This window comes from Microcaecilia unicolor, chromosome 1, assembly GCF_901765095.1.
Source record: "Microcaecilia unicolor chromosome 1, aMicUni1.1, whole genome shotgun sequence".
Classification (NCBI taxonomy): domain Eukaryota; kingdom Metazoa; phylum Chordata; class Amphibia; order Gymnophiona; family Siphonopidae; genus Microcaecilia; species Microcaecilia unicolor.
In genome coordinates, this window is record NC_044031.1 from 391,120,338 (window position 1) to 391,147,765 (window position 27,428).

General features: G+C 49.8%; 1 protein-coding gene across 1 annotated transcript in view; it reads right to left on the minus strand.

Moving 5' to 3' along the window:
- Positions 1–27,428, minus strand: part of WRNIP1 (WRN helicase interacting protein 1) — a 117,887-nt gene that overhangs the window by 46,607 nt on the left and 43,852 nt on the right. The window contains exon 3 of the mRNA XM_030210944.1: positions 21,940–22,178. Within this exon, the coding sequence (XP_030066804.1) occupies positions 21,940–22,178 (239 nt within the window). The remainder of the gene's footprint in view (positions 1–21,939; positions 22,179–27,428) is intronic.

Here is a 27,428-nt window from a genome sequence, read left to right on the forward strand (position 1 = left end):
ATATCTGGGAGGGGCTATGGATTGATCAGCTATGATTAATGGAAAGAAAATTATCAGGTATGATTATACATAATTTTACCTTCCATATCATCAAGCTGATCAATCCATAGACTGGTGGGATGTACCGAAGCAGTACTCACCCAGGGCGGGACATAGAAATCCCTGACCTCAACACTGAAGCTCCAAACCGGGCCTCCGCCCGTGCAGCCACAGTCAAACGGTAATGCTTGGAGAATATATGAGCCGAAGCCCACGTTGCCGCCTTGCATATCTCTTCCAAGGAGACGGATCCGGCCTCTGCCATCGAGGCCGCCTGAGCTCTCGTGGAGTGAGCCTTCAGCTGGATAGGCGGCACCTTCCCCGCGGCCACATAAGCCGCTGCAATGGCTTCCTTGACCCATCTTGCCACTGTAGGCTTAGCATCCTGCAGACCCTTACGAGGACCTGCAAACAGGACAAACAGATGATCCGATTTCCGGAAATCATTGGTCACTTCCAAGTATCTGATGATGACTCGTCTCACATCCAGATATTCAAGAGCGGAGTACTCCTCTGGGTAGTCCTCCCTACGAAAGGAAGGGAGACAGAGCTGCTGATTCACATGGAAGCGAGAACCAATCTTGGGCAGGAAGGCAGGCACTGTGCGAATAGTCACTCCTGCCTCAGTGAACTGCAGAAAAGGCTCTCGACATGAGAGCGCCTGGAGCTCGGAAACCCTTCTGGCTGAAGTGATAGCCACCAAAAAGACTGCTTTCAACGTCAGGTCTTTCAGAGATGCCCTCGACAAGGGTTCCAAAGGCGGCTTCTGCAATGCTCTTAGCACCAGGCTGAGATTCCACGCAGGCACCACTGAGTGCAGAGGAGGGCGCAGGTGATTAACTCCCTTGATAAAGCGCACCACATCTGGCTGCGAAGCCAGGGAAGCACCCTTCAGGCGGCCCCTGAAGCAAGCCAGAGCCGCTACCTGGACTTTAAGGGAACTGAGCGACAGGCCTTTCTCCAGACCTTCTTGCAGGAACGCCAACACTGAAGAAATTGGAGCAGTGAAGGGAGAAAGTGAGCCTGCTTCACACCATGCTGCAAAGATACGCCAAACCCTGGCGTAAGCAGTAGAAGTAGAGCGCTTCCTCGCTCTCAGCATAGTGGCGATGACCTTGTCTGAGAAGCCCTTCTTCCTCAGACGCTGCCGCTCAATAGCCAGGCCGTAAGACCAAAGGGAGAGGGATACTCCATCACCACGGGACCCTGAGGTAACAGGCCCTGCTCCACTGACAGCCGCAGAGGATCGTCGACTGAGAGCCTGAACAAGTCCGCATACCAGGGACGTCTGGGCCAATCCGGACCCACCAGGATTACCCTGCCGGGATGCTTTGCCACCCGGTCTAGCACCCTGCCCAACATGGGCCAGGGCGGGAACACATAGAGGAGCTCTTGTGTCGGCCACTGTTGGAGAAGAGCATCTACTCCCAGGGATCGAGGGTCCCGTCCTCTGCTGAAAAAGCGCGGCACTTGGCCATTGGCCGATGACGCCATCAGATCTAGGCTCGGCTGGCCCCAGCGCTTCGTGATGTCCAAGAACGCCTGAGCAGATAGTTGCCACTCTCCGGGCTCCAAGGTATGGCGACTGAGAAAGTCCGCCTTGACATTCATGACTCCGGCAATGTGGGCCGCTGAAAGCTACTCCAGGTTCGCTTCCGCCCACTGGCAAAGACTCATAGCCTCCTGGCTAGAGGGGCGCTCTTGGTACCTCCCTGGCGGTTGATATAGGCCACAGCCGTGGCATTGTCCGACAGGACCCGTACAGGCTTCAACACCAGTACCGGGATGAACTCCAATAACACCAACCGAATGGCTCTGAGTTCCAGGAGGTTGATAGACCACTTGCCTCTGCAGGAGACTAGAGCCCCTGCGCTGTCCTTCCCAAGCAGTGGGCTCCCCAGCCCATCAAAGAGGCGTCTGTCGTGACGACAATCCACTCCGGGGTCACCAGAGGCAATCCTGCAGACAACTTGTCTGTCTGCGTCCACCAGCTCAGCGCCTTGCGCACTGCTGGGTCCACGGGAAGGCGCACAGCATAATCCTCCGTCATCGGAGTCCAGCACAGCAGCAGAGATAGCTGTAGTGGTCTCATATGAGCCCTGGCCCAGGGCACTACTTCCATCGTGGCCGTCATAGAGCCCAACAGCTGCCCGTAGTCCCAAGCCCGAATAGGAGAGGCTACTAGGAACTAGTCCACCTGAGCCTGAAGCTTGACAATCCGATTGTCTGGCAGGAACACTCTGCCCACTTGGGTGTCGAATCGAACTCCCAGATACACCAGGGACTGAGTCGGGCGCAGCTGGCTCTTCTTCCAGTTGATGATCCATCCCAGGGAGCTCAAAAGAGCAACTACCCGGTCCATAGCTTTGCCGCACTCTGCATAAGAGGGGGCTCGGATCAAACAGTCGTCCAGATAAGGATGGACTTGTACTCCTTCCTTTAGCAGGAAGGCCGCTATGACCCCCATTACTTTGGAAAAGGTCCGCGGAGCAGTAGCCAACCCGAAAGGGAGGGCTCTGAACTGGAAGTGTCGTCTCAGGACTGTAAAACGCAGAAAGCGTTGGAGAGGAGGCCAGATGGGAATATGCAGGTACGCTTCCTTGATGTCCAAGGAAGCCAAGACCTCTCCTGCCTTCACTGCCGCTATAACAGAGCGGAGAGTCTCCATGCGAAAGTGCCTCACTTTCCAGGCCCGATTGACCCCTTTGAGGTCGAGGATAGGCCGGACAGAACCTCCTTTCTTTGGAACCACAAAGTAAATGGAGTAACGTCCCTTGCCAATCTGATTTTTTGGCACCGGAACGACCGCACCCAGGCGGATCAGGTTGTCCAAGGTCTGCTGCACTACCACAGCTTGACCGGAGACTTGCAGGGAGAGAGTACAAACCCGTCTCTTAAGGGTTGGCAGAACTCTAGCTTGTAGCCGTTTCTGATGACTTCCAGCACCCACGCGTCTGAAGTTATAGTGGTCCACTCGCCCAGAAACGAGGACAGCCGTCCTCCAATCTGCACTGGGGCGTGGACCAAGGCCCCGTCATTGGGTACGAGACCCTGGGGGAGGACCGGAGGGAGCACCTCCGGGACGGCGGTCTCTGCGAAAGGAATGCTGCTTGGGGGAGAAATTCCTCTTGAAGGAAGAGGGGGCAGAGGAACCAGACTTGCCCGGGCGGTACCGATGGGCTTCCTGCAACCGTCCTCTGGAGGTATCGGGACGAGTACTAACCCGAGCCCTGACCTCTGGTAATTTCTTGCCCTTAGACGTGCCGAGATCGGTCACGATTTTGTCCAGCTCGACCCCAAAGAGCAGCTTGCCTTTAAAAGGCAATCTAGCCAGGCGGGATTTAGAGGCGTGGTCAGCAGACCAATGTTTCAGCCAAAGCCACCGCCGCGCAGAGACTGTCTGAGCCATGCCTTTAGCTGAGGCTCTCCAGACATCATACAGCAAGTCTGCCAAATAGGCTAAGCCCGATTCCAGGGCCGGCCAATCAGCCCTCAAGGAATGATCCGAGGGGGAAGCCCGCTGCACCATAGTCCGGCACGCCCTGGCCACATAGGAGCCGCAAACTGAGGCCTGCAAACTTAAAGCAGCTGCCTCAAAGGACGACCTTAAGGCCGCCTCCAATCTTCTGTCTTGGGCGTCCTTTAGGGCCGTGCCACCTTCCACCGGCAACGCCGTTTTCTTAGTCACCGCAGTGATTAAAGAATCCACGGTAGGCCACAGATAGGCCTCACGTTCACTCACAGCCAAAGGATAGAGGCAGGACATAGCCCTAGCCACTTAAAGGCTCGTTTCCGGGACAACCCATTGAGCCGCAATTAAGGTGTGCATGGCATCATGCACGTGGAAGGTTCTAGGCGGGCGCTTCGTCCCCAGCATAATGGCAGAGCCAACAGGGGCTGAGGGAGAGACGTCCTCCGGAGAGGAAATCTTCAAAGTGTCCATGGCCTGTAACAACAGGTTGGGCAAATCCTCTGGGCTAAAAAGCCGCGCTGCAGAGGGGTCATCCGCTCCATCCGAGCGGGGATCTATCTCCTCCAAGGAATCCGCAAAGGATCGTTGGGAGACCTCAGACACGCTGCCCTCATCTACATCGGAGGAGACAAAAGTCCTCCAAGGCCTGGAAATCAACCCGAGGGCGTTTACCTCTGGGAACCTCAACCTCTTTATCCGAAGAGGGAGCAGGGGCAGCGTTTTGCATGAGGAAAGCCTGATGCAGCAGCAAAACAAACTCGGGGGAGAAACCCCCCAGACTGTGCACTTCCGCAGCCTGGGCAACAGCCCTAGACGCACTCTCAACCGGCGCTCGCAATAGCGGGGGAGAGACATGCTGCGCATCCAAAATGGCGTCCGGCGCGAAACTCCGTGAAGGAGCCGCGCGGGAAGAACGGCGCTTAACTTTAGCCGCTTTTGTGCCGTCGCCCAAATTAAGGGCGTTCATGGCATTAATGTCTCCAACCTCAAAGGCGGCCCCGAAGAAGCCGTCCGAGCCGCGTGGCCGGCCAAGATGGCGGAGGCGAGGAGCGGGGGATGGGCGTTTATGGCGGGAAAAAACCGCCATGCCGGAGGAACGACCGGGACATTCATCGGTCACTAAACTATCACCCATCAAGGGCGAATCAGGTTGTAAAACCCCCGCATCCCCTCTAGAAGCGCTCCAGCGATCCGGGGAGCGACCCTTTGCGCCCTCGCCCTCCGACGCCATTGCCACGAGGAGAAGAATCGGGGAACCCCCTGCCCGCTATAAAAAGGTAAAATTACCTGCTTGCCGCTCCGAGCTGTAACGAACTGGTGTCCCAGTGAGTAGCTGCAATGAACGTTTAAAGAAACGTCGAATAAACCTCCAGGACTCCTAAAATTAGTGAGCTCATGGACAGGCATTTCATTTCTAAATGGTCTTCTCCTCCCTTGAAAGTTTCAACTTCGTCTGGAATTTATAGAATGGCCTTTTATATTCGTCTTTGTGCATTTATTTTTTGCTGCTATTGTTGTTTATTATTTGTCTGAATTTTAAATTGTTTATGTTATTCTGTTACCTATCTAGAACTGTAAATAGATAGTGTGGTCTACACATTTTTTAAATAAATAAAACCTCTGTAAGTGCTGATGGCTCACTTATTTCAACCTCCTGCCACAGCGCACCTAGGATGTCTCAGAAAGTCATCGCTAACTCAAAAGCCCCTGTTAAAAACCGTGTCCATTTAGATCCACAGTAGAAGTTACAGATTTTGAAATAGCGAGTGATGCTCAAAGGAAATTGCATGCAAATGAGGTTCACAAATTTAGCAAGCAGCTCAGTAGGGAAAGCATCTAGCACATGCGCACAACAGTCTCTCAGTAAGTGTCCATGTTCTACACATGCCCAGGACTTCCGCTGCTGTACTCTCTCTTTTCCCCTGCAGTACTTGCTGGCTCCATTGTTCCTGTCTCCTTTCCCCTGCAGTGCTCTGATTCTGGCTCCACCTTCCTCTGCATCTTACTTGCCTTCCCCTCAGGCTGACACTGATGATTTTCGTTTGGGAATCTCCTCCTTGCTGAGAGTCCCCCCCACCTGACATCATAGGGGCTTTCCCCAGCCGACTGGCAGTCTGCTCCTATGATGTCAGCTGGGAGGGGATGAAGAAACAAGCAGCCAATCGGCTGGGGGAAAGCCCCTATGATGACATCTGGAGGAGGGCTTTCAGCAAGGAGATTTCTAAATGAAATCATTGGGGGTGGGGGGGGGCTGAAAGAAGGCAAGGAAACTGCAGGAGGAAGTTGGAGCCAGGATCAGAGCAATTTGCTATTGGAAAAAAAAATCTCCTCCTTGCTGAAAAGCCCCCCCCCCCCCCCCCCCCCCACCGCTTGTTTCTCCGCCTCTCTAAGTTCTCTCAGACAAGTTTTGCTATTATAAAATGCACGCAGAGTGCTTTGCCCAGAAGTCGCCCTCACAGAAATTTTTGCATATCAAAAGGTAGACGCTCCTTTCTGTGCATCACTTACAAACAGCTGTGCATCACTTGGATTGCTCATTTTAATACTAATCAGCTCGTTGCAATACATTTCTACAGGATTTTCGTTGCCTGCTGCAGTGATCGGCCAGATGGATGCAGAACCCTTTTTGCATTACTCGCTGTCTTGGTACATGTGGGTACCAATGACATAGGAAAATGTGGGAGAGAGGTTCTGGAAGCCAAATTTAGGCTCTTAGGTACAAAGCTCAAATCCAGATCCTCTAGGGTAGCATTTTCTGAAATGCTACCTGTTCCACGTGCAGGGCCCAAGAGACAGGCAGAGCTCCAGAGTCTCAATGCGTGGATGAGACGATGGTGCAGGGAGGAGGGTTTTAGATTTGTTAGGAACTGGGCAACATTCTGGGGAAGGGGGAGCCTATTCCGAAAGGATGGGCTCCACCTTAACCAGGGTGGGACCAGGCTGCTGGCGTCAGCATTTAAAAAGGAGATAGAGCAGCTTTTAAACTAGAAATGGGGGGAAGGCCGACAGTCGCTCAAAAGCGCATGGTTCGGGAAAAGGTATCTTGCAAAGATACCTCACAAACAGGGAAAGATAGGGTTTCTGGATAGTGAGGTTGCACAACAGACCGTGGTAGACTAGGTGCCCTTAAATACAACTAAAGATCAGACAAAAGATGTCAAATCAATAGTGTCAGGTACTAAGCATCATGCAAATAAGAACAACAAACATACTCTGAAATGTCTATATGTAAATGCTAGGAGTCTAAGAAATAAGATGGGAGAGTTGGAATATATTGCACTAAACGAAAAATTGGATATAATAGGCATTACTGAGACCTGGTGGAAGGAGGATAACCAGTGGGACACTGTCATACCGGGGTACAAAGTATATCGTAGTGATAGGGTGGACCGGACTGGTGGAGGGGTAGCATTGTATATTAACGAGAGCCTTGACTCAGATAGATTACAAATTCAGCAGGACACAAATCACACCTTTGAATCATTGTGGGTTGAAATTCCATGTATACAAGGGAAAAAACGGTGATAGGAGTGTACTACCGTCCGCCTCGCCAGGATGAGCAGGTAGACACAAAAATGATAAAAGAAATCAGAGACGCGAACAAAATGGGCAATGTGATAATAATGGGTGACTTCAATTATCCAAATATAGACTGGGTAAATGTAACATCGGGACACGCTGCAGAGATACAATTCCTTGATGAAACCAAGGACAGCTTTATGGAGCAACTGGTGCAGGAGCCGACGAGAGAAGGAAAAATTCTAGACTTGGTCCTTAGTGGAGCGCATGATCTGGTGATGGACGTTATGGTACTGGGGCCGCTTGATAACAGTGACCATAATATGATCAGTTTTGATATCGACCTTGAAGTAACTGTACACAGAAAGTCAAATACGTTAGCGTTTAACTTTAGAAAAGGAGACTATGATAAAATGAGAAGAACGGTAAAAAAAAAAAAAAAACTTAGGGGGGCAACAGAGAGTAAAAACTGTACAACAGGCGTGGACGCTGTTCAAAAATACCATCCTGGAGGCCCAGGCCATACATATTCCGCGAATTAGAAAAGAAAGACGGAACTCCAAAAGACAGCCGGCCTGGTTGAAAAGTGAGGTGAAGGAAGCTATTAGGGCTAAAAGAAACGCCTTCAGAAAATGGAAGAAGGAACCGTCTGAAAATAACAAGAAGCAGCATAAGGAGTGTCAAAGCAAATGCAAGGCGCAGATAAAGAAGGCCAAGAGGGATTACGAAAAAAAGATAGCATTAGAGGCAAAAAAACATAGTAAAAAATTTTTTTGGTATATTAAAAGCAGGAAGGCGGCAAAAGAATCGGTTGGGCCGCTGGATGACTGAGGGGTAAAAGGGGCGATCAAGGAAGACAAAGACGTAGCGGAGAGATTGAATGAATTCTTTGCTTCGGTCTTCACTGAGAAAGATTTGGGTGGGATACCAGTGTCGGAAATGGTATTTCAAGCGGACGAGTCAGAGAAACTTACTGACTTCACAGTAAACCTGGAGGATGTAATGGGGCAGTTCAGCAAACTGAAGAGTAGCAAATCTCCTGGACCGGATGGTATTCATCCTAGAGTACTGATAGAACTGAAAAATGAGCTTGCGGAGCTACTGCTAGTGATATGCAACTTATCCTTAAAATCGAGCGTGGTACCGGAAGATTGGAGGGTGGCCAATATAACGCCCATTTTTAAAAAAGGCTCCAGGGGAGATCCTGGAAATTATAGACCGGTGAGTCTGACGTCGGTGCCGGGGAAAATGGTAGAGGCTATTATTAAAAACAAAATTACAGAGCACATCCGAGGACATGGATTACTGAGACCGAGTCAGCACGGCTTTTGTGTGGTGAAATCTTGCCTGACCAATTTACTTCAATTCTTTGAAGAAGTAAACAAACATGTGGACAAAGGGGAGCCGGTTGATATTGTGTATCTGGATTTTCAAAAGGCGTTTGACAAGGTACCTCGTGAAAGGCTACAGAGGAAATTGGAGGGTCATGGGATAGGAGGAAATGTCCTATTGTGGATTAAAAACTGGTTGAAGGATAGGAAACAGAGAGTGGGATTAAATGGGCAGTATTCACAATGGAGAAGGGTAGTTAGTGGGGTTCCTCAGGTGTCTGTGCTAGGACCGCTGCTTTTTAATATATTTATAAATGATTTAGAGATGGGAGTAACTAGCCAGGTAATTAAATTTGCTGATGACACAAAGTTACTCAAAGTCGTTAACTCGCGACAGGATTGTGAAAAATTACAAGAGGACCTTACAAGACTGGGTGGCTAAATGGCAGATGACGTTTAATGTGAGCAAGTGCAAGGTGGTGCATGTGGGAAAAAAGAACCCGAATTGGAGGAGGAAGTGACGTCACCGTCAGAGATGGCTGCTTGATGTTTGAGCTCCGTCGGGGCAGCAGTGAAAACAGCGATTTTCCCCCAGCGAAACCGCGATCACAATCGCGAATTTAGGCGGTCAGAGTCCGGAGATCGATGGCGACCCGAAAGCGCCTGGAGAAATTTAAATATAGCGCTGATCAGCGGGACGGAGCGGCAGCATCGAGTCGCACCCCGCGCAAGGCGCGAGACAAAATGGCGGACGCGGACTCGGGCTCTGATACGGAGGGGCTGATGGAGCAGCAAGAAAGCGATACTGAACTCACGAAGCAGGAGGTAACGCGCTGGTTTAAAGCGCTTAAAGCTGAAATTGCGGCAGTGAGGAAGACAATCAAGGATGCAGTGGTGGACATCCAGAAAGAGGTGAGGGAAATTGGCAGCAGGGTGGAACAAGCTGAGGAAGCACTGGAGCACGTGGAGGGAGACATCTTGGAGTTGAAAAATGAGATTGGCTCTCTGCGTGTAGAGAAAGATAAAATGCAGCTGGATCTTGAGGACTTAGAAAATAGATCCAGAAGAAATAATTTAAGATTCAAGGGGGTCCCAGAAACGGATCAAAATATGGACTGCACTAAGGTGGTAAAAGCAATTTGTGCCTTTATCTTGGCATCTGAAGGAGATGAGCACATGATTGGAGACGGGACTGAGATACAATTTGATAGGGTACAAAGAAGCCTGGGACCCCGAAGAGATAAGCAGCCCAGAGATATAGTGGCATGCTTTAAGGATTATAAGACTAAAGATCTGGTCTGGCGTAAGGCACGATTGATGGGTGAAATTCCCTGGGACAATCAAACAGTGCTAGTATTTCAAGACCTGGCCCTGGGCACGCTGCAACGAAGACGAGAATTTCGGGACTTCACCAAGTTTCTTCAACAGGCTAATTACAGGTACAGATGGGTTTTCCCGTTTGGCTTGCAGCTTACAGTAGAGGGCCAAACGAGGCGGGTGACCTCGCTGGTTGAAGCGTGGAAAGTGCTGAAGGAGCTAGGCTGTAAGAATTTGCCTCCTGAAGGAGATACAGGAAAACCAGGAAAAGAAGCAACCGAGAAGAGAGGATCGTCGTGGCAAAAGGCGGGTTCTCGCAAAGGGCTGGGCTCCCACAGGCCAGAAATGGACAGAGTACCCTGATGGAAAGTATGAGAGACTACTGGTTTCAGTTCACCACAGTTATAGGTTGTTGAGTAGCCCTGGAGGGTTGCCAGACAGGGTTTGCAATAATTTTCTTTTGTTATGAGTTCAGAGAATGGATGTCTATTACACTGTTATAATGTAATGAGTTTGGGAAAGGCGGAGCGGAGGGAGAGGGAATAAGAATTTGGGGGGAGGGGGGGGAAAACAGAGGGGGAGGAGGGGGAGCCAGCTCTGGCGAGGGGTTATTTCCTTACAGTATTAGGCTGGCGGCAAATGGTACCGCTCAGCAACAGGGGGGCGGGAGGGGGGTACAGGGAGGGAAAGGGTTGAGGGTGGGAACTTGGAATGTGAATGGGTTAAATTCGCAGAGGAAGAGAAATTTGGTATATCGGGAATTACAGAGGAGTAGATGGGATATAGTCTTGCTGCAGGAGACACACATTAGACGCCGAGAGGCACATTTATTACATCAGAGGGCTTACAGTGAATGTATTGCACACTTTGATAAAAGAGGGGGAAAGGTGGGCGGTTTAGTCATTTATATTCGGAAAGGGATTCCATTTGTAACTGATGACATTTATAGAGATGAATTGGGGCGCTGTTTAGCGGTCAGAGGGCTTTTATATGGGAAATCTGTGACAATTGTGAATATCTATGCACCTAATTCAGGTCAGGGAGAGTTTTTTGAGCATATAAGGGAGGAGCTTCTTCAATTTCAAAGAGGTGGGATGATTATGGGGGGAGATTTTAATTTATGGAATACATCTATGGATCACTCTAAGGGACACAATACAGTACACAAGCCTTATACTCGGAGTTTGAGGGCACTGGCCTCACGATTAGATCTCCTAGAGGTTTGGAGACTTAAACATCCGACCCAGAAGGCATATACATTTTTTTTCTCACTCTCAGAACTCATATACACGTATTGATATGATTTGGTGTAGCCGGGTCTTATGGGAACACGTTGTGGATGCAGATGTGGGGTCTATCTCAGTCTCTGACCATGCCCCAGTAGAACTTGACTTGAAGGGGTTGGGGAAAGAGGACAAACAGAGATTTTGGAGGCTTAATGAGGGAATTTTGGGCGATAAACAGGTATGTGAGGACTTACGCAAGGTAATTCAAGATTATTGTAGTATGAATGACATGGGGGTGGTATCGGAGGGCACACTCTGGGATGCTTTAAAGGCGGTGGTACGGGGTCACCTAATTAAATGGGGCGCCAGGAAAAAACGGGAACGGGAGGCGAAAGAACTGGAAGCCAGGGAGAGGTTGGCCTACTGGGAGCGTAAGCTTCAGGAAGGGGGTTTAGGAGTGGAGTTGCGGGAGGTACGTAAATGGAGGGCGGCCTTGGATCAAATACAGGTTGAACGGGTGGAGTTCCTGAGGAAACGTCTCCAGCATAAGTTTTTTGAATTTGGCAATAAGTCAGGGAGGATGCTGGCTAACTGTTTGAGACACCATCAACGGGACTCGCTGATTACCAAAATTAAAGGGCAGGGGGATCAGATCCTTTATAAGGATAGAGATATTAGGGATCAATTTTTGAAATTTTATAGTACACTATATACTAGCACCATTGGGGTGGAGGGAGGTGAAATTAGAAAGGAATTGTGCTCTCTTAGGTTGCCCAAGTTATCTCGTGAAGATTGTGAAAAGCTAGAGGCTCCCTTTCATTTGGAGGAAATTAGGCAGGTTATAAAAGGACTTAAAGGAGGGCAGGCCCCAGGACTAGATGGATACTCTGCAAAGTTTTATAAAATCTTTGCTGGGGAGGTAGGGCCGTTGTTGGTAAGGGTGGGCAATGCTTGTTTTCAGGGCAGCTCCCTCCCATCTAGTATGCATGAAGCTGGTATATCGCTCATACTGAAACAAGGCAAAGACCCTTCCGCATGTGGGTCTTATAGACCAATTTCACTAATTAATTTGGATGTTAAGATTCTCTCCAAGGTCCTTGCGAACAGACTAGGGGGGATATTGCCCAAATTAATCCACCCAGATCAATCAGGGTTTGTGGTGGGGAGACAAGTAGCCGATAATATACGTCGTACACTGCATATTATTTGGGAGGCTCAACAGAAGGGTCGATCTATGGCTTTGCTAAGCACAGATGCTGAAAAAGCCATTGACAGGGTGGAGTGGCCCTATCTATGGGAGGTATTGGGGCATCTAGGTTTTGGAGAGGGGTTGATAGGATGGTTGCAAAGGTTATATGAAGGACCCTCGGCGAGGATCAAGGTAAACGGGGGGTATTCTAATGCATTCAAGATAGGGAGAGGTACGAGGCAAGGCTGCCCACTATCTCCCTTATTATTTGCGATATCGATTGAACCGCTGGCGCAAAGGATAAGGGAGATGGGTGACATAAAAGGGATGGTAGTAGCGGGCAGGGAACACAAGCTGGCATTATTTGCTGACGATATTCTGTTTTTTGTTACGAGTCCCCTGACGACTTTGCCAAACTTGGTGAAAGAGCTTAATCAATTTGGTAGGATTTCAGGGTTTAAGATAAACTATGAAAAGGTAAAATTATGTATCATACCTGATAATTTTCTTTCCATTAATCATAGCTGATCAATCCATAGACTGGTGGGTTGTGTCCATCTACCAGCAGGTGGAGATAGAGAGCAATCCTTTTGCCTCCCTATATGTGGTCATGTGCTGCCGGAAACTCCTCAGTATGTCGATATCCAAGCTCCATCCGCAGGACTCAGCACTTAGAGAATTACACCCACAAAGGGACACTCTGCCCAGCTCACCACCGCCGAAACGGGGGAGGGGAATTAACCCAGCTCATCCCCACACAAGTGGGGGAGGGGAATCCGTCCAGCTCATCCCCGCGGAGCGGGGGAGGGACACCACCCCGCCGATGCGGGGGGGATCTGGCTTATCCTGCAACCGCAACCGCGGGAGGAGCTGACTGACCCTAACACCGCCGAAGCGGGAGGGGTACAAAGCTGCCCTACAGCCGCACGAAGCAGGAGGGAGCGCCGGCAGAATTTATGTCTCAATCCAGCCCCGTAAAACGGAGGGGAGAGGAATGCAGCAGCTCACTGTAACACAAACTCGTCTCAACTCTTGAAGAATCCAATTGAAAAAACTTGAACACGAAGTCCTCCTGAACAGGAACTGAAGACTAAACTTGAATCTGAAATGCAACCAGAATATAAACAGTACAGATATCTGGGAGGGGCTATGGATTGATCAGCTATGATTAATGGAAAAAAAATTATCAGGTATGATACATAATTTTACCTTCCATATCATCATGCTGATCAATCCATAGACTGGTGGGATGTACCGAAGCAGTACTCACCCACGGCGGGACATTGAAATCCCTGACCGCAACACTGAAGCTCCAAACCGGGCCTCCGCCCGAGCAGCCACAGTCAAGCGGTAATGCCTGGAGAAGGTATGGGCCGATGCCCAAGTTGCCGCCTTGCAAATCTCTTCCAAGAAGACGGACCCGGCCTCTGCCATCGAGGCCGCCTGAGCTCTAGTGGAGTGAGCCTTCAGCTGGATAGGCGGCACCTTCCCCGCGGCCACATAAGCCGCTGCAATGGCTTCCTTGACACATCTTGCCACTGTAGGCTTAGCAGCCTGCAGACCCTTACGAGGACCTGCAAACAGGACAAACAGATGATCCGATTTCCGGAAATCATTGGTCACTTCCAAGTATCTGATGATGACTCGTCTCACATCCAGATATTTGAGAGCAGAGTATTCCTCTGGGTAGTCCTCCCTATGAAAGGAAGGGAGACAGAGCTGCTGATTCACATGGAAGCGAGAAACAATCTTGGGCAGGAAGGAAGGCACTGTGCGAATAGTCACTCCTGCCTCAGTGAACTGCAGAAAAGGCTCTCGACATGAGAGTGCCTGGAGCTCGGAAACTCTTCTGGCTGAAGTGATAGCCACCAAAAAGACTGCTTTCAAAGTCAGGTCTTTCAGAGATGCCCTCGACAAGGGTTCAAAAGGCAGCTTCTGCAAGGCTCTTAGCACCAGGTTGAGATTCCACGCAGGCACCACTGAGTGCAGAGGAGGGCGCAGGTGATTAACTCCCTTGAGAAAACGTACCACATCTGGCTGCGAAGCCAGGGAAGCACCCTTCAGGCGGCCCCTGAAGCAAGCCAGAGCCGCTACCTGGACTTTAAGGGAACTAAGCGACAGGCCTTTCTCCAGACCTTCTTGCAGGAACGCCAGCACTGAAGAAATTGGAGCAGTGAAGGGAGAAAGTGAGCCTGCTTCACACCACGCTGCAAAGGTACGCCAAACCCTGGCGTAAGCAGTAGAAGTAGAGCGCTTCCTCGCTCTCAGCATAGTGGCGATGACCTTGTCTGAGAAGCCCTTCTTCCTCAGACGCTGCCGCTCAATAGCCAGGCCGTAAGACCAAAGGGGGAGGGATCCTCCATCACCACGGGACCCTGATGCAACAGGCCCTGCTCCACTGGCAGCCGCAGAGGGTCGTCCACTGAGAGCCTGATCAAGTCCGCATACCAGGGACGTCTGGGCCAGTCCGGACCCACCAGGATTATCCGGCCCGGATGCTTTGCCACCCGGTCTAGTACCCTGCCCAACATGGGCCAGGGCGGGAACACATAGAGAAGCTCCTGTGTCGGCCACTGTTGGAGAAGAGCATCTACTCCCAGAGATCGAGGGTCCCGTCCTCTGCTGAAAAAGCGCGGCACTTGGCAATTGGCTGATGACGCCATCAGATCTAGGCTCGGCTGGCCCCAGCGCTTCGTGATGTCCAAGAACGCCTGAGCCGATAACTGCCACTCTCCGGGATCCAAGGTATGGCGACTGAGAAAGTCCGCCTTGACATTCATGACTCCGGCAATGTGGGCAGCTGACAGCTGTTCCAGGTTCGCTTCCGCACACTGGCATAGATTCATGGCTTCCTTGGCTAGAGGGGCGCTCTTGGTACCTCCCTGGCAGTTGACATAGGCCACAGCCGTGGCATTGTCCGACAGGACCCGTACTGGCTTCAACGCCAGTACCGGGAGGAACTCCAAAAGCGCCAACCGAATGGCTCTGAGTTCCAGGAGGTTGATAGACCACTTTGCCTCTGCAGGAGACCAGAGCCCCTGCGCTGTCCTTCCCAAGCAGTGGGCTCCCCAGCCCGTCAAAGAGGCGTCCGTCGTGACAACAATCCACTCCGGGGTCACAAGAGGCATCCCTGCAGACAACTTGTCTGTCTTCAGCCACCAGCTCAGCGCCTTGCGCACTGCTGGGTCCAAGGGAAGGCGCACAGCATAATCCTCCGACACTGGAGTCCAGCGCTGCAGCAGAGAGTGTTGTAGTGGTCTCATATGAGCCCTGGCCCAGGGCACTACTTCCATCGTGGCCGTCATAGAGCCCAACAGCTGCACATAGTCCCAAGCCCGAAGCGGAGAGGCTACTAGGAACTGGTCCACCTGAGCCTGAAGTTTGACAATCCGATTGTCCGGCAGGAACACTCTGCCCACTTGGGTGTCGAATCGAACTCCCAGATACTCCAGGGACTGAGTCGGGCGCAGCTGGCTTTTCTCCCAGTTGATGATCCACCCCAGGGAGCTCAAAAGAGCAATCACCCGGTCCACAGCTTTGCCGCACTCTGCATAAGAGGGGGCTCGGATCAACCAGTCGTCCAGATAAGGATGGACTTGTACTCCTTCCTTTCGCAGGAAGGCCGCGATGACCACCATTACTTTGGAGAAGGTCCGCGGAGCAGTAGCCAACCCGAACGGGAGGGCTCTGAACTGGAAGTGTCAGCCCAGGACTGCAAAACGCAGAAAGCGTTGATGAGGAGGCCAGATGGGAATATGCAAGTACGCTTCCTTGATGTCCAAGGATGCCAGGAACTCCCCTGCCTTCACTGCCGCTATAACAGAGCGGAGGGTCTCCATGCGAAAGTGCCAAACTTTCAAGGCCCGATTGACCCCTTTGAGGTCGAGGATAGGCCGTACAGAACCTCCTTTCTTTGGTACCACAAAGTAAATGGAGTAACGTCCCTTGCCAAGCTGATTTTCTGGCACCGGAACGACCGCACCCAGGCGGATCAGATTGTCCAAGGTCTGCTGCACTGCCACAGCTTTGACCGGAGACTTGCAGGGAGAGAGTACAAACCCGTCTCTTAAGGGTCGGCAGAACTCTAGCTTGTAGCCGTCTCTGATGACTTCCAGCACCCAAGCGTCTGAAGTTACTCTGGTCCACTCGCCCAGAAACGAAGACAGGCGTCCTCCAATCTGCACTGGGCCATGGACCAGGACCCCGTCATTGGGTAAGAGACCCTGGGGGAGGACCGGAGGGCGCACCTCCGGGACGGCGGTCTCTGCGAAAGGAATGCTGCTTGGGGGAGAAATTCCTCTTGAAGGAAGAGGGGGCAGAGGAGCCCGACTTGCCCGGGCGGTACCGACGGGCTTCCTGAAACCGTCCTCTGGAGATACCGGGGCGAGCACTGGCCCGAGCCCTGACCTCTGGTAACCTCTTGCCCTTAGACATGCCGAGATCGGTCACAATTTTGTCCAGCTCGACCCCAAAGAGCAGCTTGCCTTTAAAAGGCAACTTAGCCAGGCGGGACTTAGAGGCGTGGTCAGCAGACCAATGATTCAGCCAAAGCCACCGCCGCGCAGAGACTGTCTGAGCCATACCTTTAGCCGAGGCTCTCAAGACATCATACAGTAAGTCTGCCAAATAAGCCAAGCCCGATTCCAGGGTCGGCCAATCAGCCCTCAAGGAAGGATCCGAGGGGGAAGCCCGCTGCACAATCATCAGGCACGCCCTGGCCACATAGGAGCCGCAAACTGAGGCCCGCAAACTTAAGGCAGCCGCCTCGAAGGACGACCTTAAGGCGGCCTCCAATCTTCTGTCTTGGGCGTCCTTTAGGGCCGTGCCACCTTCCACCGGCAACGCCGTTTTCTTAGTCACCGCAGTGATTAAAGAATCCACGGTAGGCCAAAGAAAGGCCTCCCGTTCACTTTCAGGCAAAGGATAGAGGCGGGACATAGCCCTAGCCACTTTGAGGCTCGCTTCCGGGACCATCCCATTGAGCCGAAATTAAGGTGTGCATGGCATCATGCACGTGGAAGGTTCTAGGCGGGCGCTTCGTCCCCAGCATAATGGCGGAGCCAACAGGGGCTGAGGGAGAGACGTCCTCTGGAGAGGAAATCTTCAAAATGCTCATGGCCTGCACTAACAGGTTGGGCAAATCCTCTGAGCGAAAGATCCGAGCTGCAGAGGGGTCATCCGCTCCATCCGAGCGGGAATCCGTCTCCTCCAAGGAATCCCCAAAGGACCGTTGGGAGAACTCAGATACGCTGCCCTCATCTACATCAGAGGAAACAGAGTCCTCTAAGGCCTGGGAATCCACCCGAGGGCGTTTACTTCCAGGGGCCTCAACCCCTTTATCGGACAAGGGAGAAGGGGCAGCGTTTTGCATAAGGAAGGCCTGATGCAGCAGCAAAATAAACTCGGGGGAGAAACCCCCCAGACTGTGCACTTCAGCAGCCTGGGCCACAGCCCTAGACGCACCCTCAACCGGCGCTCGCAAGAGCGGGGGAGAAACATGCTGCGCATCCAAGATGGCGTCCGGCGCGACACTCCGCGAAGGAGCCGCGCGGGAAGAACGGCGCTTAACTTTAGCCGCTTTTTGCCGTCGCCCAAATCAAGGGCGGCCATGGCATTAACGTCTCCCAGCTCAAGGGCGGCCCAAGAAGAAGCCGTCCGAGCAGAGTGGCCGGCCAAGATGGCGGAGGCGAGCAGCGGGGGATGGGCGTTTATGGCGGGAAAAACCGCCGCACCGGAGGAAGACCCGGGACACTGACCGGCCTCCGAACTGACACCCAACAAGGGCGAATCAGACTTTAAGACCCCCGCATCCCGCTAGAAGCGCACACGCGGTCCGGGGTGCGATTCTTCGCGCCCTTGCCCTCCGACGCCATAGGCCACGTGGAGATCGATCGGGGAACCCCCTACCCGCTATAAAAAGGTAAAAATTACCTGCTTCTCGCTCCGAGCTGTAACGACCTGGTGTCCCAGTGAGTAGCTGCAATAAACGTTTAAATAAACGTCGAAATAAACGCCTTTAAGGACGTCCAAAATTTTTTTTTTTTTTTTTTTTTAACGGAGCCAGCGGGAGGGGGGAGAAAAGGAGGGACCTGGTGCCACCAGGTTTGCACTTGCTCAAGAAGAGCCCTCAACCCCAGGTACTCAACAAAACCTAAAAATTAGGCTTGGAGACCTAGCCAGAGCTGCTGCTGTGTGTGACCACCACCTGCTGAGATAGAGAACATACTGAGTAGTTTCCGGCAGCACATGACCACATATAGGGAGGCAAAAGGATTGCTCTCTATCTCCACCTGCTGGTAGATGGACACAACCCACCAGTCTATGGATTGATCAGCATGATGATATGGAAGTCTGAAATTTTGGGGGTGTCTATCCCACAGGGTCGACTGGTAGAAATGCTCCAGGGGTTCTCATTTCGCCTAAAGAAGGGCAATATCAAATACTTAGGGGTCCAGATACCCTCTGAGTTGAATCAGCTATATTGACTAAATTATGGACCGTTGTTTCAACAAGTACATAGAGATATGGCGGGATGGCAGGGTAAATGGCTATCCTGGTGGGGGAGAATAGCTACAGTACGAATGAATATCTTACCCCAGATTTTGTTCCTGTTCCAGACTTTGCCTGTGCAGGTACCTAAAAGGGAAATAAATAAGCTTCAGGGGGAAATTATGAAATTTATATGGGGGGGTAAAGCTCCGAGAATACATAGGAAATTGATGTGGAAGTCGGTAGACCTGGGGGGAAGGGGGGTGCCCAATTTGGAATGGTACTTTTGGGCTGCACAGGTAAAGTTTGTAGTGGCATGGAGTCAGGAGGCTCCATCGGTGGTGGCTAGTTTAGACCAAGAGATGATGCAGGGTTATAAGTTGAAGTCGGTTATATGGGCTTCAATAGAACCGAGGGTATTCGGTCAAATGACAACAAACCCATTTGTGAACCATCTGTTGACCTTGTGGGCCTCTTTCAGAACCAGGTTCTGGCTAAAGAGGAAAACTTCCACACTGGCAGGTATAGGTTGGGAACCGGCTTTTCAAGTGGGAATGGGTCACCAGTTTGCAGGGTGGTGGGAAGAGGAGGGGTTGATTTGTTTCAGGGATCTCCTGGATGATGGGGAGTTAAGACCCTTGGAGGAGATCCGGGAACAGTGTGGGGGAGGTGCGGGAGATACTTATTTTTATATACAAGTCAAGCATTATATGAGCCAACAAGGGTGGTTGAGGAGGGACCCGGAAGAATATGAGGAACTTGAAAATTTGTGGGGATCATTGGGGAAAATGAGAAGAGTTATATCTATGTTGTACAAATTGATTAGAGGTAGATCTTTTGAGAAATGTGCTTATATGATAAAATGGGAACAAGATCTGCAACGGGAGTTTACAGTAAATGAGTGGAAGGCTATAGTAGTAGGAGTCAAAAAAGCTTCGAATTGTGTGTTGTTAAAAGAAAATGCCTTTAAGATATTGTCGCGGTGGTATTATACCCCGCATCGATTACATGCTATGTTCTCCTCGGCATCCCCACTGTGTTGGAGGTGTGGAGATGAGGAGGGGACTTTCTTGCATATTTGGTGGTCGTGCCGGACTCTACAACCATTTTGGAAGACAGTAACGACAAAAATTTCAGAAAGCACGAATAAGCCGTTCCAATGCACGCCGCACTGGTGTCTTTTGGGTCTCGGTAACAGAAGAGGAACTAAATGGCAAAGACGCCTTAAGAGGATTTGTTTAACAGCGGCTAAGAGTGTCATTGCAATGCACTGGAAGAAACAGATGGCTCCCTCAGAGCTGGACTGGACTCTGAAACTTTCCCTGGTTGGGGAATTGGAGCAACTAACGGACAAAAGAATGGGAAGGTACAACCCATCTTCTGAACTGTGGTCTCGATTTCAGCGATTAACCCAATAAGGACAGTTGAAATAGAGCTGGGAGGGGGGGGGGGGGGGAAACATGGGGGAAAAATGACTGCGTTTACATTGTTGTATTGTAATGATGCTTAATAAAAACATTCAAACATTAAAAAAAAAAAAAGAACCCGAATTATAGCTACGTCATGCAAGGTTCCACGTTAGGATTTACGGACCAAGAAAGGGATCTGGGTGTCGTCGTCGATAACACGCTGAAACCTTCTGCTCAGTGTGCTGCTGCGGCTAGGAAAGCGAATAGAATGTTGGGTATTATTAGGAAAGGTATGGAAAACAGGTGTGAGGATGTTATAATGCCGTTGTATCGCTCCATGGTGCGACCGCACCTGGAGTATTGTGTTCAGTACTGGTCTCCGTATCTCAAAAAAGATATAGTAGAATTGGAAAAGGTACAGCGAAGGGCGACGAAAATGATAGCGGGGATGGGACGACTTCCCTATGAAGAAAGACTAAGGAGGCTAGGGCTATTCAGCTTGGAGAAGAGACGGCTGAGGGGAGACATGATAGAGGTATATAAAATAATGAGTGGAGTGGAACAGGTGGATGTGAAGCGTCTGTTCACGCTTTCCAAAAATACTAGGACTAGGGGGCATGCGATTAAACTACAGTGTAGTAAATTTAAAACAAATCGGAGAAAATTTTTCTTCACCCAACATGTAATTAAACTCTGGAATTCATTGCCGGAAAATGTGGTGAAGGCGGTTAGCTTAGCAGAGTTTAAAAAGGGGTTGGACGGTTTCCTAAAGGACAAGTCCATAAACCGCTACTAAACGGAGTTGGAAAAATCCAAAATCCCAGGAATAACATGTATAGAATGTTTGTACGTTTGGGAAGCTTGCCAGGTGCCCTTGGCCTGGATTGGCCGCTGTCGTGGACAAGATGCTGGGCTCGATGGACCCTTGGTCTTTTCCCAGTATGGCATTACTTATGTACTTATGAACATGCACTCTAAACTGGATATAACCAGTCAAAATCGGACATTCCTAGAACGGTAAGCTTGGTGCATCATCCCCCAATTCTTTCTGGAAATGCGATGATGGTTATGAGTATATCAATATATTTTGCTCCACAAGTTGTACACCCTCATTCTGGTGTTGCCAAGACAGCTGTCACGAGAAGGGCCTCCTGAAACTCAAACCCTCAGCAAGTGCAGCTCAGTTATGCCTTGTTCTCTAATCCTGTTCAAAAGGGAGTCTCCAGTGCTTAACAAGGGGTAGTAAAAAAAAAAGCCCAGCTGTGTTTCCTTGTTAAGTTGGGCACGCAGAGGGCCTCTGCTACCCTTTCTGATTATACTGTACAGACAGCAGCAAATGGTAAACAGAACTTCAGAGTCTCAGTGACCTCGAAAAGAAGAATTTCATACAGCTTCAGTTCCCATAAATCTCCAAGTAAATAAAACCACATCAGCTCGGCAAGGTTGCAGTTTTATTTTTCTTTTGTCCTACTGCTGAGTGATAACAATGTTAAGAAAGTGTTAATATGTCTCTGTAAGGACAGCAGAAGCATGCATGCCACAGGGAGGGGGAGGTGTATATACAGCAACCAAACAAGGCTACTTGCCCTCCCTCCCTGTTCCCCCCCCCCCCCCCCCCCAAAGATAAAAGTTAGAATTCTAAGCTATGACAAAGACTGTACTCCTGAAAACAGATCCCCTCACCACCTCCCTCCTGCAGGCCCCTACATGTTATTGCCTTGAGTCAGAGCTGCAGGAACAAGCACAAAATCATGTGTAAGGATTATTTTTTAAATATGATGTGATATTGAAACGCTCACTTTTCTACCACCACCAAGACGCTTGCTGTCATTGCTTTTCTTTGCCATTCACATCCTTACACAATTCTCCTCCCCCTTCCTTTTTCCCTGGCAACCTACCACTGGGTTCTCTATGTTCCCGAGTTAGCAGGCTGCTGTCTGTTACTTACTCAGAGTGGCTGCTGCTGGCATCTTCAGAGTCTGAGTGTACATCTTGCTTAAGCACTCTTATTCCCAGGGACTTGATAGCTCGCATCAAAATACTTTCCATCGCCTCGACGGAGAGCTTCTCTAGCACAATCACACGGCATCGGCTTAGAAGGGCAGAGTTGACTTCAAACGAAGGGTTTTCTGTTGTTGCTCCAATCAGTGTCACTGTGCCACATTCTACGTGCGGGAGGAACGTGTCCTGAGCATGGGAGGAAAGCAGAAGAAACTGGTTCCAATTAATGATCACCTGAGCCATCCTATGTGAGTACACAAGCCTATGGTTTTCACCTGCACCTTTGGAAGAAGCTCACAGTTGTTTCAACATGCTAATGTGGTTTAGGGACTAAACTATTTTCCTTATAGACCAGGGGTTCTCAACCCAGTCCTTGAGACATACTAGGCCAGTCCAGTTTTCAAGGTATCTACAATGAATATTCATGAGAAGTTTGCATGCACTGCCTCCATTGTACTGTATGCCAATCTCTCTCAGGTACATTTATTGTTGGTATACTGAAAACCTGACTGGCTAGGCTCTAGTGTACCAAGAGCGGGGCAGTGGGGGCAGTCCACCCCAGGTGCAGGCAGCAAGGGGGTGCACAGAGCAGTTGCCTGGCTGTCGGCACTGCCGGTTCCCCACCCCCTCTGATGTTACTTCCTGTTCTGGGGCATAGGACCGGCAGAGCTGCCAGTCGCGCGATTGCTCTGTGCTCCATGCCCCAGGAGATGAGGCTGATGCACTTCAAAGGACGGGGAGGTGGGTGATGCGCTAAGAGGGGGTACATGCAGCGGGAGAGGGGTGATGTTCCGGGGGAGGGGCATAGGGGCGACCCACCCCAGGTGGCAGCCAACATACATATTCCACTGTGGCTAGGTGTCCCCTAAGGACAGGGTGAGTACCCGTCATAGACACAGGACTGGCTTAACCCTCAGACTAGACAGTCATCTAGGGTGGGGGCTGCAAAGAACTGCTGCAGTCAAAGCAAAACAATAGTTCCCAACTGTCATGTTAACTCAAAGAACCATCAGCATATACTATTACTCACAGGGAGGTGAGCCAATTTTAAATAGAACAATTTAACTGACTTGAAAAGTGCCCTCATGATGTATGTATATATGAAACAAAGTTTAATATTTAAAAGTATGATGTCCAATATGCATTTGTAAGAATGTTTTCAGAGGGGATATGTTGGGGGTGATCATGATTGTTGAATTTAATTAGCAAAATCTTGAAGGGGAGCCTTAAGGACTGAAAGATAATTGAGTGGGGCACAGGGCCAAAGGTTCACCTAGGGCACATAAAATTCTTGTACCGGCCCTGCATACACAAAGTGGGAAAAATCCTTTAGTATATCAGACCCTAACAAGGTAATGAGAGGACCTGGAAGCCATAGGTGACGTAAGCCATGGTCTCCCACCATTAACCAGTTGGCCTTGGACTGTAACACGAAGGACTGTGCATTCACTAGGTTCACCAGTGTGCACCGAGATCAAGCAGCAATCTTGTCACTCAAGCGGGACTTTAACAGTACAAAAGCAGGATAGTAAATTTTTCCAAGTGATTAATACACAGCATCATATTTTAAGTATTGAACTTTAAAAGTCATATTCTGATTTAGCTTATGAGGTGATTACATTACTTGGGAGGTCCTGAGACTGTCACAAATCAACTGAAGCACAACAATAAAAAGAGAATTGGAAAACGTATTCATCCATACCCATACTTAAAAGTTCACTAGACAGAATCAATATGAGGAAGAGAGATGATTTTAATCTCCCACTGACATGTATAGGAGCAAATAGAAGAAGGGGAGTGGTGTTTTAGTTTGTGAGGGAGAAAAAGCGCTTCCCCTCCCATTCAATCCCACCCTAGATTACAGTAATTATCTCTGAAAACTTGAATCCTGAACTGCTCACACTTTAAGCTTGGTGCCTGCCACAATACTTGCTGTTTCTGCTTTTGAAGCCAAATGAAGAAAACCTGGTGCCTATGTTAAACCTTGAAAATCTGAAGTCAGACTATTGTGCCCCTCACTTATCTCGGCAGCTAAATTCTTCTATAAGACAGTTTTTATTGCGAAGAAAAATGCGATTTCCAAGAATGCTTGTTTTTTTTCAAGAGAGAAATCTGAGTGGATATGTCATTTCTTCCTGCTTAAGATGTCTCCATATTACTGCTATTTACCCAAAACAGAAATTAACACGTACTAGTTCTTGCAACCCTGTGCTAAATTTGACCATGTAGAACTGAGGATCTGATACAGACAGTGGTACACTAATTCATGAAACAGTTTGCTGTATGGCAGGGGCGTATCTGCGTGGGGCCTCAGGGGCCTGGGCCCCCGCAGATTTCGCCCTGGACCCCCCTACCGCTGCCAACCCTCCCCCTCCGTTGCTCGCCTACCTTCGCTGGCGGGGGACCCCAACCCCCGCCAGCCGAGGTCCGCGTCCTCCTGCCGCTGCCGGCTGCCTTTGGTCCTTTAATTCTTCCATTGAAGCTGGCGCCGACGAAAGTTTCTTTTGAGTCTGACGTCGCTGCACGTTGTACGTGCAGGACGTCAGACTCAGAAATTGTTTCTGAGTCTGACGTCCTGCACGTACAACGTGCAGCGACGTCAGATTCAAAAGAAACTTTTTCGTCGGCGCCAGCTTCAGTGAAAAAATGAAAGGACCAAAGGCAGGCGGCAGCGGCAGGAGGACGCGGACCTCGGCTGGCGGGGGTTGGGGTCCCCCGCCAGCGAAGGTAGGCGAGCAACGGAGGGGGAGGGTTAGCAATGGCAGCGGCTGGGGGGAGGGGGATCGGCAATGGCGGCGGGGGGGGGGGGCTATAATGTGCCCCCCCTCTCTGGCCCTGGCCCCCCCTACCGCCGCAGTTCAGATACGCCCCTGCTGTATGGGGGAAAGGGGAGCAAGAGACTTAGCTCAGACTTCATCAGCAGGAGAGTTATACTCATAAGTACATAAGTACATAAGTAGTGCCATACTGGGAAAGACCAAAGGTCCATCTAGCCCAGCATCCTGTCACCGACAGTGGCCAATCCAGGTCAAGGGCACCTGGCACGCTCCCCAAACGTAAAAACATTCCAGACAAGTTATACCTAAAAATGCGGAATTTTTCCAAGTCCATTTAATAGCGGTCTATGGACTTGTCCTTTAGGAATCTATCTAACCCCTTTTTAAACTCCGTCAAGCTAACCGCCCGTACCACGTTCTCCGGCAACGAATTCCAGAGTCTAATTACACGTTGGGTGAAGAAAAATTTTCTCCGATTCGTTTTAAATTTACCACACTGTAGCTTCAACTCATGCCCTCTAGTCCTAGTATTTTTGGATAGCGTGAACAGTCGCTTCACATCCACCCGATCCATTCCACTCATTATTTTATACACTTCTATCATATCTCCCCTCAGCCGTCTCTTCTCCAAGCTGAAAAGCCCTAGCCTTCTCAGCCTCTCTTCATAGGAAAGTCGTCCCATCCCCACTATCATTTTCGTCGCCCTTCGCTGTACCTTTTCCAATTCTACTATATCTTTTTTGAGATACGGAGACCAGTACTGAACACAATACTCCAGGTGCGGTCGCACCATGGAGCGATACAACGGCATTATAACATCCGCACACCTGGACTCCATACCCTTCCTAATAACACCCAACATTCTATTCGCTTTCCTAGCCGCAGCAGCACACTGAGCAGAAGGTTTCAGCGTATCATCGACGACGACACCCAGATCCCTTTCTTGATCCGTAACTCCTAACGCGGAACCTTGCAAGACGTAGCTATAATTCGGGTTCCTCTTACCCACATGCATCACTTTGCACTTGTCAACATTGAACTTCATCTGCCACTTGCACGCCCATTCTCCCAGTCTCGCAAGGTCCTCCTGTAATCGTTCACATTCCTCCTGCGACTTGACGACCCTGAATAATTTTGTGTCATCGGCGAATTTAATTACCTCACTAGTTATTCCCATCTCTAGGTCATTTATAAATACATTAAAAAGCAACGGACCCAGCACAGACCCCTGCGGGACCCCACTAACTACCCTCCTCCACTGAGAATACTGGCCACGCAATCCTACTCTCTGTTTCCTATCTTTCAACCAGTTCTTAATCCATAATAATACCTTACCTCCGATTCCATGGCTCTGCAATTTCTTCAGGAGTCTTTCGTGCGGCACTTTGTCAAACGCCTTCTGAAAATCCAGATATACAATATCAACCGGCTCCCCATTGTCCACATGTTTGCTTACCCCCTCAAAAAAATGCATTAGATTGGTGAGGCAAGACTTCCCTTCACTAAATCCGTGCTGACTTTGTCTCATCAGTCCATGTTTTTGTATATGCTCTGCAATTTTATTCTTAATAATAGCCTCCACCATCTTGCCCGGCACCGACGTCAGACTCACCGGTCTATAATTTCCCGGATCTCCTCTGGAACCCTTCTTAAAAATTGGAGTAACATTGGCTACCCTCCAGTCTTCCGGTACTACACTCAATATTATTCAACTGGCAAAAGTTGAATTTCCTGAATACATTTCCATGTTTATGATAATTTGGGCAATTGGGGGATTATCTCGGATCATCAACAATCGCATTCAAGCTCTTGGGTTAATTAAGCATGTTGGGTGACTCACAGGTTATTTAGTAGTGGTGATGAAAGTGCAAAATGAAGGATACAGTGTGTGAATAAGAAAAGGTAAAGAGAAGGGCGACAAAAATGATAAAGGGGATGGGATGGCTTCCCTATGAGGAAAGGCTGAAGTGTCTAGGGCTCTTCAGCAGTGGCTGAGGGGAGATATGATAGAGGTCTATAAAATGACTGGAGTGGAACGGGTAGACGTGAATCATTTGTTTACCCTTTCTAAAAATACTAGGACCAGGGGGCATGCGATGAAGCTACAAAGTAGTAAATTTAATACGAATCGGAGAAAACTTTTCTTCACTCAACCTGTAATTAAACTCTGGAATTTAGAAGAAGACTTCAAATTTATCAATAAAATTGTTTATCATTCAACATCCTCCAGTTTCTGGCATCCTTGGTCGCTCTCCCACTTTTTCTGTAACATTGTCTTTACCGTGGGGTGTTTGAGTTCTCCGCTTTTCTGGCGGATCTTCTCCCAGATCTATGAGGTCTGTCATGTATCCTGGGACTATGCCGTAGATAATTTTGTGGACCAGTGCAGATTTTGAAGCTGATCCATTCTTTGATTGGGAGCCAGTGCAGCTTTTCTCGGAGGGGTTTAGCACTATCGAATCATGTTTTACCAAATATCAGCCTGGCTGCTGTGTTTTGGGCAGTCTGGAGTTTTTTGGGAGTTGTTCTTTACATCCCGCATAAATTCCGTTGCAGTAATCTGCATGGCTTAGTGCCATTGATTGTATTAGGTTTAGAAAAATATGTTTATCGGGTGTCAAGCTTCTTTGGGTCACAATGGTTAAGTGCACGCTCTGGT